We start from the raw sequence: 17,327 nt of genomic DNA, 5'->3' as shown, positions 1-17,327 counted from the left end.
GGAAATAACAGATTTTTAAAAAAAATGCTCTAGCCCAATATACATACTGCTTTTTGCAACAATACAAACACACTGAAATCTTAACTGATTAGATTTTGCGCCAGTTTGGAAATAACAGATTTTTTTAAAAAATTGCCCTAGCCTAATATACACATTGCTTTTTCGTAACACTACAAACACACTGAAATCTTTACTACTGCAACGCTTGCGATGTCGTTCAGATTTAAAAAAAAATGGAAAAATCGCTCTAGCCTAATATACACATTGCGTTTTTTGCAACGCTACAAACACACCGAAATCTTAGCTGCAACGTTTTCGATGTCGTTCCGTTCCACTCGTAATGAAAATTTTGAAATAGCTTCAGGAATAAAACGTTATTAATACCTAAATATATCCTCTCTTACAAGTATATATATGTTTTTAAGTGTAATCTTCCGCCACTGTTGCTGATGTACTTTAGAGCTGACGTTATCTCAGGTAAGTAGATTAAAAATACATTAGGTTTTTCTTTTTCTTTTGGTATAGCAGTTGAAAAATTAGTAACGACAATGCAGAAAAAACTGCCAGAGATCAGACATGATTTAGTCTTGGATTTTTTAACAAAAACATGGAAAGTAAGATGTTTACCTGTAGACGCAAATCAGGCGAGCCCTTCATTCGCAATGCGATTTTCCAATAGCCTTCAGCAAGATTTCTTGCCCTCGGAAATGTTCGACTTATTGAGTTTTTATGCTACTCTCGTCCAATGGAACTACTACTCGTCCAAGAGAACTGTATCGAGCAATCTTCGTGGTTGAGCGAGCGGTCCAGATTTTTATTAGCAGTTCCGCCCCTGTGCCATTTTGACTGCGGATCATTAAAAAAACACGCATAAAGCTAAATCCTTTCTGTAACATAAGATTACGAATGGTAGGGATATGATACGTAAAAACTACAGTCGGAGAATAGACGGCGTTGCGTTGCACATTTTATCAACGCGAATGATTGTCCGTATCTCCCGCCGGGGGGGGGGGGGGAGTTCCCCCGAAAATTTGGGTGGGGAGTGTGCGGCGCGCTTCGTTTGAATCCCTAAAATATATGATTTTTCCTGTACTAGCTAATTATGCTTTGGTTTGCGCTTTAATTTCCCGAAGTGAATTAAATTCCACTTCTTAAGAGATGAATCACTAGAAAAGCACTAATAAAAATAGTTCCTTCCTAAAATTACATCTAATTGCTGACTAGAATGTACTAAACGGTCAACGTCTATACCTTGTTTCAAGCAAAAACGCCGCGTAACCATACCCCCCGAACATACCTTTGTAGCTTAAATAAGGGAACACCCCTAGATCTATATCATCAAGAAAGTCGAGATGGCAAGACTATCCCTTAACCCGTCTTCCACAAGTGCTAAGATATTTTTTTAAATGTAACATTGCATTTCTCAAAATATTACTTGCAAAACAAACAACGCAATATGAAAGCGCTGCTCCAAAACAAAAGTTAGAACACCTTGTACAGGATCAATAGCTTTCATTTGAATGTTCACACACTAGGGTTTCATCCACAGGCTTTAAAGTTAGAACCACCTTGTACAACATTATAAACAGTACCACAAAAACTTAAAGTTTCGACTCTATTATGAAAGAAATGCTCAATGGCTTTCACTTTTCAATGGTCACACACACAACAAGGCACGCATTTGTGTTTATTAGTAGATAGTTTAAAATCATGGAAGTTGATAAGGCTATTTTTGATCAAATTTTAATTAAATGTCGTTTTTTAAATATCACATGCAAATCCGTAACAAATTCGTACCTTTTGAAAATTATTCCCTACTGGGTTCAAAACATTTCATCAAATGGCGTAGCGATAGGTATAGTTTTTTAAAATTACTTTATACTGCCTCTTTGAAAACAAAGTTTGTAATACGTATCGACTGCAGCTTGACTGTTTCATTCCACGTTTGCGTGAAAATCTTTTCCATTTTAATAACTCTTTCCAGACCGCAGGGAGGCGCGCAAATTGAAGTCTTCAATTATCCATATATCTACAGTAATCAAAGGAATACAAAGAAAAACGCTATTAAGCCCTCGGGGTCTCATTCGCTTTTCAAGACCTTTTGAGGGCCGGGGTTCCTAATAGAAAACGAGACTTATTAGAAACGGGAAAATTTTTTCAAACCAGTGTTTCAGTAAGTGTAATGATAATGTTTTAGTGCTGTTTAGTGACCCCAAAAAGGGCAACCAAAGAGGAAAATTTGGTGGATCAATAACTATAAAATGGAAAGCTACATTGATTTTTGTTTAATAATGATCTACCATTTTGGGAAGGGTGGAAGGGGGAAGGTTTATAGAGAGGGATACTTGTTAAAATAAGATGAACTTCCGTAGGGGCTTATTATAGAGGGGGGGGGGGGGGGGCTTAAAAGAGAGAAGAGCTTAGTGTGAAAAGCATGCAAGAAAACATTTAGAAGCAAGCAAGGTTTAAAAAGAACTCAGTCGAAAACTCTTACATCCAACAAGGTATATAGTAAACGTTCAAAGTATTTATTTAACAGATGAGTCATGACACTTGACCACTTTACGGAATGTTTTTTTTGTAGGGAAACAGGACACAGCTAGACACAGAATACACAGGTCGGTAAACTTTTGCAAGGCGCAAGATTATTTTTCAAATAACGAAAAGCGCGAAAACGTTAAGTTTACAACAAATTCTAAGAGTTCATGAATATTCAATTATACCTTGATTTGGGTGATTTATAACCGATCTGACTGTAAATCAATAACAATGCAATAATTTTCTGCTATTTAAAATTCGTTTAATATTTGTAGGGTTGTTCTACTGTAGTTGAGAAAACTAAAAGCTGGGCACGGTCAGGTAAGGACTCTTAAAATTAAATGTTGTTCATGTATGTTGTGTATTATCGTTTTAGACTTACAATAGCATTAAAAATCGGCGAAAAAAGATCTCTTTACATGCCAGTTGTAAACTCGACTGCGTAAAACAACACTCGATTCGGGACAGGCTGTGGAGAAATAGCACCAAGGTCTCTGCTGGAGCGCAAACATTGGATATAAGACTGCAGGCATAAATGAATTTCAAAAGAACTCGAAGAAAACCATTGGCTGCAGTGAAATATTATCAGATAAGTGAAAAAGACACAGATTAGTGAAAAGCGTGATTATTCCCGCTTTATTGCGTGCATACGTGTAAAGCGAACTCAAAAAGACTGCCGCGCCGACATATTTTTGAACTACCAGTTATTGAAAATATGTTTTCTATGTGCGTTCCTAGGAAGCGCGCGCCATTTGCAAACAAGCGTTTTTGTGGAATTTATCTTCTCTTCACAGAAATTCATGCAAATATATAGAAAACTGAAAGCGCAAGAAAGATTCTTATCAATACAGCTACATCCCTCTGGTTTCTGAAAACGTTTCAATACAGTAGATAAAAAACGCGATTTTTTCCTTTCCGTTTTCTAAGCATGACAACAATTTTGCTCAAGAAAAAACTTCATTGTAGCCTCATTTGGCGACATATATTTTGGTTTTCTTTTTTAGAAGAATAATTAAGGGGAAATAAAATACGATTGCGTTTAAATTTCAGTCATCAAAGGAAACGGATTTTACTGTGAGCGACACTTATTCCGCCCATCTCTGGCAAACGACATCCTTTCTCTTTCCAAATGGGTTTTTTCTTTTTCATTCAAAGTGCTTATGGTTCCAAACTTCCTTTTTTACCAGATGTTTAGGTGAAAAAACATCCTGAAAAAATAGTGTCAAAGTTTTAAGCCGGTTTGTTGACATAATTTGTAGAATTGTACATTATGTTTGTGCACGGATTCGTCCGATAATCTACCGTGCATCTGGAAGTTCATGATTAAGGTCCCCCCTATATTCAAAACGCGGTTTATATATTTATTCATCCATTCTAAAATCAATTTATAACTGTTTCATAGGCAGGGTTCCATTCCTAGGTGGCTTTTTTTTTTTGTAAATTAAAAAATCCAGTTACGTTTCAAGCAAGACCCTCTCTCCTCCCTGTACGAGATTGGTGTTAAACTGATAAACGGAAGGATCAGCACTAGGTTTTGAAAAGCCGTACTTGGCCTAAATCTTGTACTCCAATCCAAAGGTTGCTAATTACGCAAACACGATAGCGACGACGTCGATTAAATAATAACGGATTTGTGTTTTACTTCAGAATCTCGAAATTATTTTAATTTATTAAGTGTGCGTTCCAATCATGATCTGAACCAACCTCCTGCTGAATATGAAAACGAAGTGTTGAAGCCAAATTCAGTAAAAAAAACCCGAAAAATTCGCTATTGTGGTCGCGTTCTCCAGACTATATACGTCGAATTTGGCCATTTTTTGTCGTTGCTTTGCAGAAGGCTTTGAAATGTGCAAAGACCTTCTCCATTAAGTTCGAATCGCACCTGAAGTTTGTGTACCATGTGTTTCGCAGCTGCTAAGTATGTTGATTTCCCTAGGGCTACAATCATTGACAAAACCTTGGCGCAGTTGCTGTTTTTCTTACTTGAAACATGAAAATGTTAAGTAATTTCCCCTCTCCCCCTTTGCAATGTTGCGTAGCATGCAAAATAATAATGCCTTCAATTGCTGCCTACTTTTGCTCACAAACTAAAACGCACTGCACGAGGAGTTTGGGCACATCGTGTTAACCAACACTTAAACGGGGGGAAGAGGGTTGGTGTGTCAACGACTTTTGTCAATAATTCTAGGTACAGCGTCTTTCACACGAAAGCAGGATTCAGAAAATATATTGTACGCTAGGTTTATCCACCTGCTTGCTAGCATGACCCTTTTCAGCAGTATTAACCACCCACCATGTAAACAAGCCCTGAAACTAAAAAAAACAGGCCTACCTTAATTATTTTTTGTTGCTTAACTGAGAACAAAACACTTGACAGAATGAGTAAATTGGATGCCCAAATTCCAAATTATACTATTTGTTCAGAAGTCTCATCTCGTCTCCTATCGAATGAAGTCTTTCTTTCAAATATATATAATTTAGGTTGGCTGCTGAAAACTAATCAAACTTGATAAATTCAGTGTATCTACAAATTTCTATGGGCTTCAAAATTGACACTGATTATTTTTAAACAGATAGCCTAGAGTTTTGTGACATGCATCTGCCAGCTTTTTTGTTTTATCATGACTCGACACACTCTAGCTAGCTTTGTTCCTTGATCCCCAGCTGAACCCTAGCTGTGAAATCTTCACGTAACTTAGACCAACTTTTAATTCAGCTCTTAACTAGGGCTTATAAGGAAAGGAATGAGCGCCCATCCTGTAAACCATCCACGTCTGCTTTTCATAAAGGCACATCTTTTGAGTCATATGATGTTGAGCTACTGTTATACTAAAGCAGACGTTTCCAGATTTTTCATATTTAGGGTATTTGCAGGCAGATGAAACAAGATGGCAAAACCTTAGTCTAAAAATTTTGGCCTGTAAACCATGTTTAGTTTCACCGCCTCCGCCCCATAAAAACTCCAACGCATTTGAATATAATTCCCATAGAATTATCTTTTGAATGGTCTTACATAATGATACGACTTCTTATATATTTTTAAACCCTATACCGCAAAGATTCTTTTGTATTGTAAATCGTTTTTATATATTCCAGAGTTCTGGTGTTTTGACATTTAGGGGCTGTAGAACTTATTTTGTGTCTTTTCAAACTGACTCACATAGCCAAAGCTAATCCCGGGTTCTAGCTGCTAGCATGAAGTAACTAGAATGCTTGTACTATACTGCACTATACTATCCTTAAGCGTTTTGTGTGGTTGCCCTAATAATTCGCGGGTATCGATTTATACACCTGGGTGAGAGAGGCACTATGAGAATTAAGTGTTCTGCCCAAGAACACAACACAGTGACCCGGCCAGGGCTCCAACCCTCACTGCTCGATTCGTATCTCCTACTGTGTTACGTAATGTTCCTTATATTTTATTAGATGCAGTCTTTTCTAAAGGTATACAAAATCAAAAACTTTGTGGAACAGATGTTTCTTCCAATAACAAGCTCCCCGGAAAACAGCCTCTTCCCTAAAATAATCTCAGGGCCAAAATTCGTAATGCTAGCGTGTTGTTTTCGTAATATTAGCGTGTTGTGTCGTGCAGCCGTCCACGCGAGGAAATATGAGACAGCTGAACGCAGGCCTGCAGTATGCAATGGATCACGAAATGTTTCCCAGATTCGTGATAAATGGTATGCTTGATGCCGGATCTATGTCGCCGTATGCGAAAGCAGGCAAATTGAATCCCAAAAAAATAAACACGCATACGTCAAGAATCCCGGAAACATTTGTTCTGCGCTACCAAAGATAATTTTTAAAAACATATTTTCGTGCAAAGCACTTCTCATATATTACCGCTGTTGATTCTCAGTACATATAAAATATATGTATTGATCAAGTTTGTTCCGTACTGATGTAGGAATATTACCCGAGTTTAAGTCCACATGTCAACAAATAAACGAACAAGACAATATTTCTACGTGTCTTAGACAGGAAACGCAACCTCAGTGAAAATGATTTTGATTCGCACTCGAGGGGTCCAGATGAACGCGGAATGCGTGAAATGCGCGGGCGGTTCAGAAAACGTGCGGTTGAGCAACCGATCAAATAGCAAAACTGAAGTCACCTGGACCACGTGCAAAGCTGGATAAAAAAAAAACTTTCCTTTAAAAGTAAGAAAACTAATGGAGTCTTTGTTGCACAGGTCAAAATAGGCAAATGTGTCTTGTTTTTCAGCTCCCTAGTTATTTCGAAACTTCCTGTTAAACTCAATCGAGGTAGTCACCTTTAGGCAAGATTGTGCAAGGAATAATACGAAAAAATATTTTCTCCTACTCGCTTTCTTCATGTCTTTACTCATCTTTAAGCTTACAAAGTGAAAAATGCGTGACCGATTTTGCCACCTTCCTATACAGTCGCTTCGTTTATATAATTAGGTCAAGCTGAAATGTCCAGATCATTTTTTCAAAACTAAAAAAACCTGAAGTAATGAATTGTTCTTAAAAATTTTAGCGACAATAACCGAGGTGAGAATTTACTAAAACAATTATTCTATTGGCACGCGTTGGATATGAAAAGATTACACGCTCGATCGTCGCGATGCGCTCGTTGATTATTTTATCACCACATATCCAACGCGCGTTCGTGGAATAATTCTTATATAAACACGTTCCTGCTAGTACGCCGTCGTTATTAAAGTCAAAAGGAGCAAGAGTTTACGCATTGTCTACTGTTTTTGCGGCTGACCATGGCAAGACTTATGAAAAAATTAAATGTGTTGAAAGTTTAATGAACATGAACTCAGAGCCGATGAAGTTCACTGAGGTAAGGGACAAAAAAACTGTCAAAAGCTACACGGATGAACAGAAAGAGCTTGATCTTCGTACATAATTGTATGTAAACAAACCATCCGTTCACTCTCCACATGAAGAAACTCTGACACATGTAGCCGGAATTTGTGAGCCAATCGGAATTCTAGACCGAGGTCGAGAATAGCGAAGCGTGCGAGTGACGTCATGACTCGGACAAGACTCAGACAACAAAACAGAATGGCAGACGATTTTCCTAAAACACCTTCTGAAACAGTCGATGTTCTAAAAACACTTTTTGAAACGAGAACTCCTCCTTCCATTTCTCTCGAACACACCAATGTTGCCTGTGCTTCGTTGGGGTATAATCATTTGCATTCTATTTTTAAACCTCGCGCGCTTCGCTATTTAATTAAACGTGATACAATACACAATACAATACAATACTTTATTTAAAGTGGGAAACATGCTTAGCTTAGAATAGCTAGTTTACAGATGTTCCACTAAAATAACAGATAAAAGAAAACTAAAATAGAATCTATAAGAATGTAAAAATATATAATCTAAAATCTAAAATGTTTAAATGCACTACCTAAAAATATTATTGTGTCTACTATGTTAAAAATGCTATATATAAAAAACAATTTACATCTACTCGGCTAAAAAGTTTAAAAGTTTACAGTGCGTATCCTTCGGACAAATTCATTTTTACCAACAGTGGCCCTGATTTCAGTGATGGCTGGAAATGGCTAGCTCCACGGCCGAAACTGTTATTATGTATCTCTAAGACCGTTGAGTAAACCTCAAACACTAAGAGATCTCACGGTAATGCATTATTTTAAATTGCATATCATTTACTGCGTTTCAGAAGCGCTCAAACCGTCGGCTGAAAATCATTACCATAATGGCTCAATCAAATCCGGCAGATGGTCTGGAATAAATGTGTTTACTAACATATATAACATCCAAACTGAAAGCAACGTAAACAGATCATTTCGTGTGAATCCTTCACTGAGAACTACCAAGTAGCTACAACGCGACACCAGACTTGCTAGCGTCGCTGCGTTAACCGAAAGGTAAGTAAAATATTTGTCTTTAAATTTTTTGAGGGTTCGAGCATATCCTCGACTATTAAAGGGGTATTAAAATACTAGTTCCTTTATTTAGTTGTTGATGCATTTCGTAACCTTTCGTAAAGTACTACAGCGCGCGCTGTGCGAACTGCATGCTGTTTTGCCGCTATCTACATTTAATCGAATTCGCAAGCTCACGCGATCGACATAAAAAATAATTCTTAATATTCCCATGACTTTCGAATTAACCACTTTAGTACAAATTTACCGTGGTGTATATCTGCGAATCTATGAATTGCTAACGCTTTCCCGTCATGTTTACAAACCGTCGTATTCCTGCACGTTTTCACGGCAGGTGGGCATGTAAACTTAGCGCATTACTCGCTAAGTATAAAGAAAACGAGCAGTTGCTTTTTTGTTAGTCCGTCGAGCGAATCGAAAAAAGTCGCGAGTGGAAAAATTGGGGATCCCTTAGCTTTCGCACGGTTATTTTTTTTTATTCACCCTTTTTCTTTTCTTTACACTCATGCGGTAAGTTGTGAAAAAATAGTTATCGTAACATTTGTTATCTATATTCGTATCCCGAATTGTTTTTATAATAGGAATAAAACCTCATTTTCGCTGTCTTTATTCGATAAAAATCCTGCCTGTGGAACACTTGGTTCCACGTGCCATCTCGCGCCGGAAACTGGATGTCTTCTCAAAGCACCGACATCATAAAGGACCGATTTTCAGAGCGATATTTGCTCACGGCTTTGATTATATCTTGTATTAATGACAAGCAGATATGTCTATTGTGCCAAGTTTAAAGCGAGAATGATCGAAATTTTAACCTGTCAAACGATCAGTGCCTTCAACGGAAGCTTTTTAGAAACACGTGCAGAGGTTTTTGAGTGCACTCTCGCCCGCACACGACACACCTAATGCTGTTAATTGACGTTTTATAAAAGTAAAGTAAAGTAACGTAGAGTGGAGGGGAGTGGAGTGGGGTGGAGGAGAGTGGAGTAGAGTAGAGTAGAGTAGAGTAGAGTAGAGTAAAGCAGAGTAGAGTAGAGTAAATCAGTGCAGAGTAGAGTAGAGTAGAGTAGAGCAGAGCAGAGCAGAGCAGAGTAGAGTAGAGTAGAGTAGAGTAGAGTAGAGTAGAGTAGAGTAGAGTAGAGTAGAGTAGAGTAGAGTAGAGTAGAGTAGAGTAGAGTAGAGTAGAGTAGAGTAGAGTAGAGTAGAGTAGAGTAGAGTAGAGTAGAGAAGAGTAGAGTAGAGTAGAGTAGAGTAGAGTAGAGAAGAGTAGAGTAGAGTAGAGTAGAGTAGAGTAGAGTAAAGCGGTAGAGTAGAGTAGAGAAGAGTAGAGTAGAGTAGAGTAGAGTAGAGTAAAGCGGTACAATAGGTAGAGTAGAGTAGAGTAGAGTAGAGTAGAGTAGAGTAGAGTAGAGTAGAGTAGAGTGGAGTAGAGTAGAGTAGAGTAGAGTAGAGTAGAGTAGAGTAGAGTAGAGTAGAGTGGAGTAGAGTAGAGTAGAGTAGAGTAGAGTAGAGTAGAGTAGAGTAAAGTAGGGTAGAGTAAAGTAAAGTAGAGTAGAGTAGAGTAGAGTAGAGTAGAGTAGAGTAGAGTAGAGTAGAGTAGAGTAGAGTAGAGTAGAGTAGAGTAGAGTAGAGAAGAGTAGAGTAGAGTAGAGTAGAGTAGAGTAAAGCGGTACAATAGAGTAGAGTAGAGTAGAGTAGAGTAGAGTAGAGTAGAGTAGAGTAGAGTAGAGTAGAGTAAAGCGGTACAATAGAGTAGAGTAGAGTAGAGTAGAGTAGAGTAGAGTAGAGTAGAGTAGAGTGGAGTAGAGTAGAGTAGAGTAGAGCAGGGGCGGATCCAGGGGGGGGTGGATTGGGTGGCTAGCCACCCCCCTTGATCCACCAGAAAAATGAAAATAAACATAATAAAATAGAAAACAAGGACAATGTCCATCCACCTTTCATTGTCAGGCGGCCGTTCAGAGTTAAGGACGGCCATTTTTCAAAAATAGGAGATTTTCGACAGCCTGTGTTACGTATGGAACTTAGTTTTTGTAAAGAAATTACTTCTTGGGATCTAAATGACAAAACTATAGCTTTATTACAACCAAATTTTTCTCCCAGGCGTTATGATGTAAAGTAACAAACAAACGATCGAGATTAACTTTGAAAACTGTTCAGCCCGACAGTCACTATTGGATAAGAACCTGTGAAAAACCTGTGAAAAAGCATGTGACACAGAAACACCCTCTGAAAAAACCTGTGAATTTTGCAAGGGCTAAATTTTGTCCAAAAATCACAAAATTTTGTACCTGTGAAAAAACCTGTGAATTTTATGACCTGTGAAAAAACCTGTGAAAAAATATGTGAACAAAATCTGAAAAAAATTCACTTTTAAAACCTGTGAATAGACCTGTGAATTAACCTCTGAAGAAATAACATTAAAAAACTCTCAACAAACATGTGGAAAAACTTGTGAAAATTAATAATCAATTAATTTAACTATCAAACGGATGGCGATATGGCCGGGTTTTTGAAATACTAGTATTTCAAAAACCCATATCGCCATCCGTTTCAATCTTCGTCACTATTGGCCATCCTACCTCCTTTTGCATTTGCTGTGTCATTAAAATCTTCCTTCACTGTTTCAAGAGATTATTTTTATGTTTCGCCGAATTTGATGCCCATTTCCCATACCTAAATTTGGCTAAAATTCGTGACACAGTCCCTTCAATGTAACAAAACTTGTGTATAATTTTAAAAAATTAGATCCCTTTTAGCTTTCAAGAGTTGTTTTAGCCTTGCTGGATGATTTTCTTCTCCATTTACATCTTTAAGCGAATTTTCTTACCGTTTTTTTCGCATCGAAGCGATTTCACAAGCAAGCAAAGTCGCGAAAGTTGTCCCCAGGCCAATTTGCCAAGGACTAAAAATTTCCACGTACGTGGGTGAGCAAAAAAAAACGCATATCTGCTCTTTCCTGTAAGTTCGTGGCCTGTCAACTTTAAATTTCAACCACTGTTCATTTCATTAGAACTAGAGTTTTTCTCCGAAATATAATTCAAGGTAAGTTGAGGAAAGAATATTTTGCCAAATTACCAAGGAAAAACAGCGCTTTAATAACTTAGTTGAAAGCTGTTTAAAGCTGCTCAGAATCGCGGAAATCACGTTTAAGAGGCTTCAACTTTTCAAAATTTTCTGAGGGGGGCATGCCCCCAGACCCCCCTAGGGGGATGGAGCCTACGACTCCATGAAATATGGGCTTTTCAAAAAACTGCCCAAAAGCCTGAAACCCCCTCTCCCTCCTCCATACAAAACTGGGGCTTGAACAATATAGTAAACAAAAATATTGGTAAACAGCCACCCCCCTTTGAAAAATCCTGGATCCGCCCCTGTAGAGTAGAGTAAAGTAGGGTAGAGTAGAGTCGAGTAGAGTAGAGTAGAGTAGAGTAGAGTAGAGTAAAGTAGAGTAGAGTAGAGTAGAGTAGAGTAGGGTAGGGTTGGATAGGGAAGGGTAGGGTAGGGTAGGGTAGAGAAGAGTAGAGTAGAGTAATAATAATAATAATAAATTGCTTTATTTGCATGACCGTTACCGTTTACAGTGTTGCAAAAGCATATCTAAACTAAAAGTAACAAAACGATCCTATTATATCATACTAAAACTTGATTAAGTTACATCGCTTTCACCTGATAATAACAATGCATCACGTAAATTCATACATGAAGAAATAAACTTCATAACTAGCTTATTAACATGATAATCATTAGAGTTCATAAGAAGTTTAATGTTTTCTGAGGTTGTTTTCCTTTCAAAGTCAGGTACTATCTCATTGATTCGTTTTAAGAATGTCCGCCTTTGGGAAGAGTATTTGCTACAATCTAATAAGAAATGTGTTTCGTTTTCTACTTGATTTGACTTGCACAATGGACATAATCTATTTGCTCTGGGTATATGGTCAGTCTGATATCTACCCAGTTCAATCATAAGTTTGTGATTACTTAATTTAAATTTCACAAGATTTTTTCTTTCATTAAAATATCTTAACTGTTGTAAATAATCAGATGCAACGTATTCATTTTTAAAAACTTTAAAAAATTCTAATTTCCTTGAGTGTTCTAGGCTATGTCGCCAGAAAGATATATATTTCTCTTTCATATTGGTTGTGTATCGTTTAATTCTATAATTATCTAAAGATTCCGGGTCGAAATTGGGGAGATGGTAGTGTTCTATTAAATTCAAAAAATTGGAATAAAATCCGGAGTTGTTGATAGAGTGTAAGTTCTTTGACATAAGAAAAGATTGTTTGACAATTGAGTCGTTGTCTTTCTTGTTTAGATAGACAAAGTATTTCATAATTCTCTGGTTAATTGGGATAATTAAAGGTAGTCTTCCAAGTTCCGCTCTACAAGCTATGTTCGAGGCCTTATTGTTTACTTCTAAGTACCGTTTACAAAATTTGAGATGAATTTTTTCTATTGGGGAACTATCCCAAGTTTTAAAATTCTGTTTCATGTACATCCCCCATATCTCACTGTTGTAGCTTAAGATAGGAAATATCATTGTGTCAAAAATTTGGGATGCAGTATTAGGTCTAAGTCTATTAAGGGTTGAGTGTTTTTGTATACTAAGAGTAGAGTAGAGTAGAGTAGAGTAGAGTAGAGTAGAGTAGAGTAGAGTAGAGTAGAGTAGAGTAGAGTAGAGTAGAGTAGAGTAGAGTAGAGTAGAGTAGAGTAGAGTAGAGTAGAGTAGAGTAAAGTAAAGTAGGGTAGAGTAGAGTAGAGTAGAGTAGAGTAGAGTAGAGTAGAGTAGAGTAGAGTAGAGTAGAGTAGAGTAGAGTAGAGTAGAGTAGAGTAGAGTAGAGTAGAGTGGAGTGGAGTGGAGTGGAGTGGAGTGGAGTGGAGTGGAGTGGAGTGGAGTGGAGTGGAGTGGAGTGGAGTGGAGTGGAGTGGAGTGGAGTAGAGTCGAGTAGAGTAGAGTAGAGTAGAGTAGAGTAGAGTAGAGTAGAGTAGAGTAGAGTAGAGTAGAGTAGAGTAGAGTAGAGTAGAGTAGAGTAGAGTAGAGTAGAGTAGAGTAGAGTAAGGTAAAGCGAAGTGAAGTGAAGCGAAGTGAAGTGGAGTGAAGCGAAGTAAAGGATTTATTTTCAGAGGATAATACTTCACATGCCCAGTTAACTTAAGTTATTGATAACTTTGCACGTAACTTTGAACGTACTTTGTATGTTTATACCTGGCTTATTTCTCCACCTCACAGGCCGCCAGTGGACTTTAAGATCCAGGTAGAATGAAAAACTCAACCATCTCCGAAGGTGAAGAGGCTGACTCGAGCCCATTATTAATACTCTCAGTCAACATATCTATGGCTGCAGTCGTGTTGGCATTCTTGTCCCACATTTCCGCCATATTGATCTTATTCCGGAGTGCCCTGCGAAAAAAGATCATGTCCCCATTCAAGATCAACCTTAGTGTGATCTGTCTTCTGGTTTCGGCTGGAGACTACGCCGTCACGTTAGGAACAGACTTCAAAAGAGAAACGGAGAATAATACAAAGACTATATTCCTTTGCAACTGGGTGGCTTTCGTCGGCCTCCTCTCCAAAGCCGCTTACTCGTCGACTTTGTGCGCAATGAACATTTTGTCAAACATTGCAGCAGATCGATGTTCGCGTGGAGTATGTCAACAGATAACAAGAACCTCTAGAACAATTATCTTCTCAGCATCGTGGTTTTACTCCGTTGTGTTAAGCGGAATATTACTTTTTGACAACAGTCTGTCTGCACTTTCTGCGTCGCAGCTGACTTGTCAGTTAAACTGGTCTTCTCAGGAGAAACTCCATTTTATCTACAATGCTATCGTTGTCATGATGACGATGCTGCTACCAATGGTGATATGCTTCGCGATTCAATGGCACTGTGCAAGGTCAGTTAAGCCTATGGGCTGACTCTCCTGTGTTAGCTAATACAGGGCGTAGCCAGGTTTTCTGAAGAGGGGGGTTCCAAATGTCGTCGCCAGGCATGCTCCCTAGGAAAATGTTTGTAGTTTAGGACTTCAGAAATGACATTTCCTTGATTTAGAGCACGATTTTCGAATAATTCCACTGCCAAACATAGCTAGACAAACTTAACAGACTGGCTATGTAAATTAGGACGACGATTAGTTCCAGAAGAACTGTAAGGCCGTCCCCCCGACCAACCCAAATCTTTAGGGTTTCCAAAGAAAAAGTTGCTATAGAAATATCAAAGACTTGCTATTCCAGCATTCTCTTGCATTCTTTTTCTTCAAGAGCTAAGATCTCATTCAGCGGAGTTCAGAAAGGGAGTTCTGAAACCCCTGGAATCCTCCCCTGGCTACGCCCCTTAGCTATATATCTATGCTCCGCCCTGAAGGAATGATTTTAGAGACCACGTTTTGGCTAGAAATTGGTTCTGCAGATGGGCAAAGTTTTGCCTCCATCTTTAAAACTGGTCTCCAGTTAGATATGATAGAAATGGTTTTAAGAAAAAAAAAACGAACACGTTTCATAACTTATATATGCCTTTTACTGAACAGGCGTTTTATTTTTAGACGAAAAAGAAAGAGGTGGGGCAAAAAATATCGTTCGATATGCAAAATAGCGGAATCTACGAAGTAGATACAGGTCTATAGAAAGTGACAAATAACGTTTTAAAAGAGTTGAACAGGCAGAAACATACAACCCCAGGCAAAACGAGTTGGGAAGGTTGTAAAAAACATGCCCGATTAGTGAGAGTTTCGAATTCAATTTAGCAATCGCCATTCCTGTACTGCTGTAGGATCTCCCCGTTCCCCCTATCAATGTTGGTCCCTCATTTTACAACCTTGTGTGTGTAAGGTCGCTTTTCGCTCAACATTGAGTAGGGGAGGGGAGGGGAAGAACAAAAGGGCAAAACTTCCCAAGATTTTTGTCAGGGGTTGTAGCTCTGACGGGGGGAGGGGGATAGACACGACAAGTCCCAACGGGATGCTAGAGCACTTTGTACTCGCCTTTCATTTGTGTTCTAGCAATTTGTACTGTTTAATTTCTTTTCATATTATGCAGAATCTGGAAGAACTCCCGTTATATACAAAACGTGACTCGTAGACGGGGACTTCAGTATCGCAGGAAGTTGAATCGTATGGTCATCGCCTTGACGATGGTTTTCTTTATCTTTGAGCTGCCATTTCAGGTCGGCAGCATCGTTGCTATGATAACGGGGTATTACAGTTATACACACAGAGTGGCGTTCGTGTTGGAAATACTCGCACAGGCCAACATACTTCTCGCCCCGTGGATCTACTTATTTCTGAATGCAAGTTACAGGATTGCGTTTAAGCGGACGCTGACAGGTTCGTCCGGGCAGACGACTACAGGTTCCAGAGGGAACGCCCCCGGAAAACATCACCGACAAGGAAGAGCCGCTGCCACTAACCGTAACCCTGAGCGGGCAAAGCGAGTGAAGTTCGCCAATAATAAAGTCGACCCGGCGTTACCAGGACTAGTCAGCCCCACAACGAAACGAACAAATGGCGAGAAGCAGATGAGCGGCTCGACGTCTTTAACGAGTAAAACAATGGAGGGTAGCTCTCGGAGCGAGACGCACGCAGGCAGCTCAACAGATGGCACGAGGGATAGCAATGAACGAACTAGTGAATATTCGACAGATCATTCGTAATTTTACTCGCATGTCACTTTTCCAAGATTTCATCATCATCATCATTTTATTATTTGCCACTTAAGAATTACTTAATACAATTTTAAAAGTAAAGTAGGGCGAGGAGACCTCCAGGAAACCACCAGGCTTATATGAAGGCCAACTCGGTTATCAATATAGTTTAAAATTAAGCTGTGAATGTGCGGCTTGGCCATTCAGTATCATTTCATTAAAAATTCAATCATCTTTTTCCTTTAAGCAGGAAAGCTTTTTGAAGCAGTGATGGATATTAGGAGAGAAATCCAAATTTTAGGACCTTATTAGAGTATTGCAATCTGCTTAAGATAAGTACGAAAGTGATGTAGTCGATAACAACTGGCTATTCTAGTGTCATATCTAAGTAACTTGACTACTTGTTTAAAACAGAGAAAAAATAATCTCAAGGACTGACAGGGGTTGGCTACTCTTCAAACGCTGTTTGGGAGGTACTGTGCAGCCATAAAGTTCGTCCCAAAAATTATGCGCGTTATCCCCAACTTTGTAAAATTATCTGCTGTCTGCAATCTTTTGCAATGTATTAATGTACATATTAATGTATCATCTCTTGTTACCTGGAAAATGTTTTACCTCCCGATTCCTTGCATTTTGTCAAGCTCCCAACAAAAATTTGCTGTTCTCCCGAAACAGACTTGTCAGCCCTCGTGGTTAGTATACCTTTACATTGTAAAAATCCAGGATATCTTTCAAGGACTGTTTTTATTTCTTTTTTCACCAATTTCCCCCTACAAGTGTATTCTGCACAAAGTTATAATTACCAGTCAAACACATGATCTTTATCAACAATGTTATTTACACGGTAATTCTCATACCGGGTTTTGCGGTACATTTCTGAACTGGTAGTTTTGAAATCTCATTTAAAATTTCTAACTTTTCAAGGACTTTCTACGAATGCTTAAAAAAACAAGAAGACTTTCCAACGCAAATTTTAAAAATTTGGCAGTTTGATTGTTTAAATGTTAAAAGCATTTATAGCAATAAAATAGGAGCTGTAAAAACACGATAAGATTTTTACATTATTGGTTTGTTAGCTAATGGAAAACTGTTAATTGAATAGGCCATTTCCGAGTTACCCTTTGCCTCTGTTTTCAAACGAATCTACGTGCGAAACCATTCAAATGAAACTGAGTTTGATTTGCATGAAAATGGACCTGACTGCGCGAAACTTATTTTCATATAAATGGTTTCGCACGTAGACTCGTTTTGAAACAGAGGCAAAAGGT

At 38.4% G+C, this 17,327-nt stretch overlaps 2 protein-coding genes across 3 annotated transcripts in view; one reads left to right on the top strand and one right to left on the bottom strand.

The window, feature by feature from the left end:
• LOC144646446 (melanopsin-like) overlaps nt 1-728 on the bottom strand; it is a 38,380-nt gene extending 37,652 nt beyond the window's left edge. The window contains exon 1 of the mRNA XM_078506041.1: nt 628-728. The gene's annotated coding sequence lies outside the window, so the exon portion shown is untranslated. The remainder of the gene's footprint in view (nt 1-627) is intronic.
• Nucleotides 729-2,816: 2,088 nt separating this feature from the next.
• LOC144646434 (uncharacterized) lies at nt 2,817-16,575 on the top strand. 2 transcript variants are annotated; one of them, XM_078506024.1, is made up of 4 exons: nt 2,817-2,859; nt 8,203-8,410; nt 13,653-14,317; nt 15,456-16,575. In XM_078506024.1, exons 3-4 carry the CDS (start codon nt 13,683-13,685, stop codon nt 16,066-16,068), a joined length of 1,248 nt encoding a protein of 415 aa, XP_078362150.1. In that variant the 5' UTR covers nt 2,817-2,859; nt 8,203-8,410; nt 13,653-13,682; the 3' UTR covers nt 16,069-16,575. The 2 variants fall into 2 exon arrangements, with proteins under 2 accessions (XP_078362150.1, XP_078362149.1); XM_078506023.1 differs by lacking the exon at nt 2,817-2,859 and having other exon boundaries at nt 7,772-8,410.
• Nucleotides 16,576-17,327: the final 752 nt, after the last annotated feature.

This window comes from Oculina patagonica, chromosome 3 (assembly GCF_052425735.1).
Source record: "Oculina patagonica isolate OP01 chromosome 3, crgOcupat, whole genome shotgun sequence".
Classification (NCBI taxonomy): Eukaryota; Metazoa; Cnidaria; class Anthozoa; order Scleractinia; family Oculinidae; genus Oculina; species Oculina patagonica.
Note: the sequence above shows the minus strand (reverse complement) of the source record. Positions and strands in the feature narration are given on the sequence as shown.

Bases quoted from the DNA above. Each gene is read 5' to 3' on its own strand.
- LOC144646434 (XM_078506024.1), top strand. From the start codon at position 13,683: ATGAAAAACTCAACCATCTCCGAAGGTGAAGAGGCTGACTCGAGCCCA. The intron at 14,318-15,455 runs GTCAGTTAAGCC...CATATTATGCAG, and splicing joins ATTCAATGGCACTGTGCAAG to AATCTGGAAGAACTCCCGTT.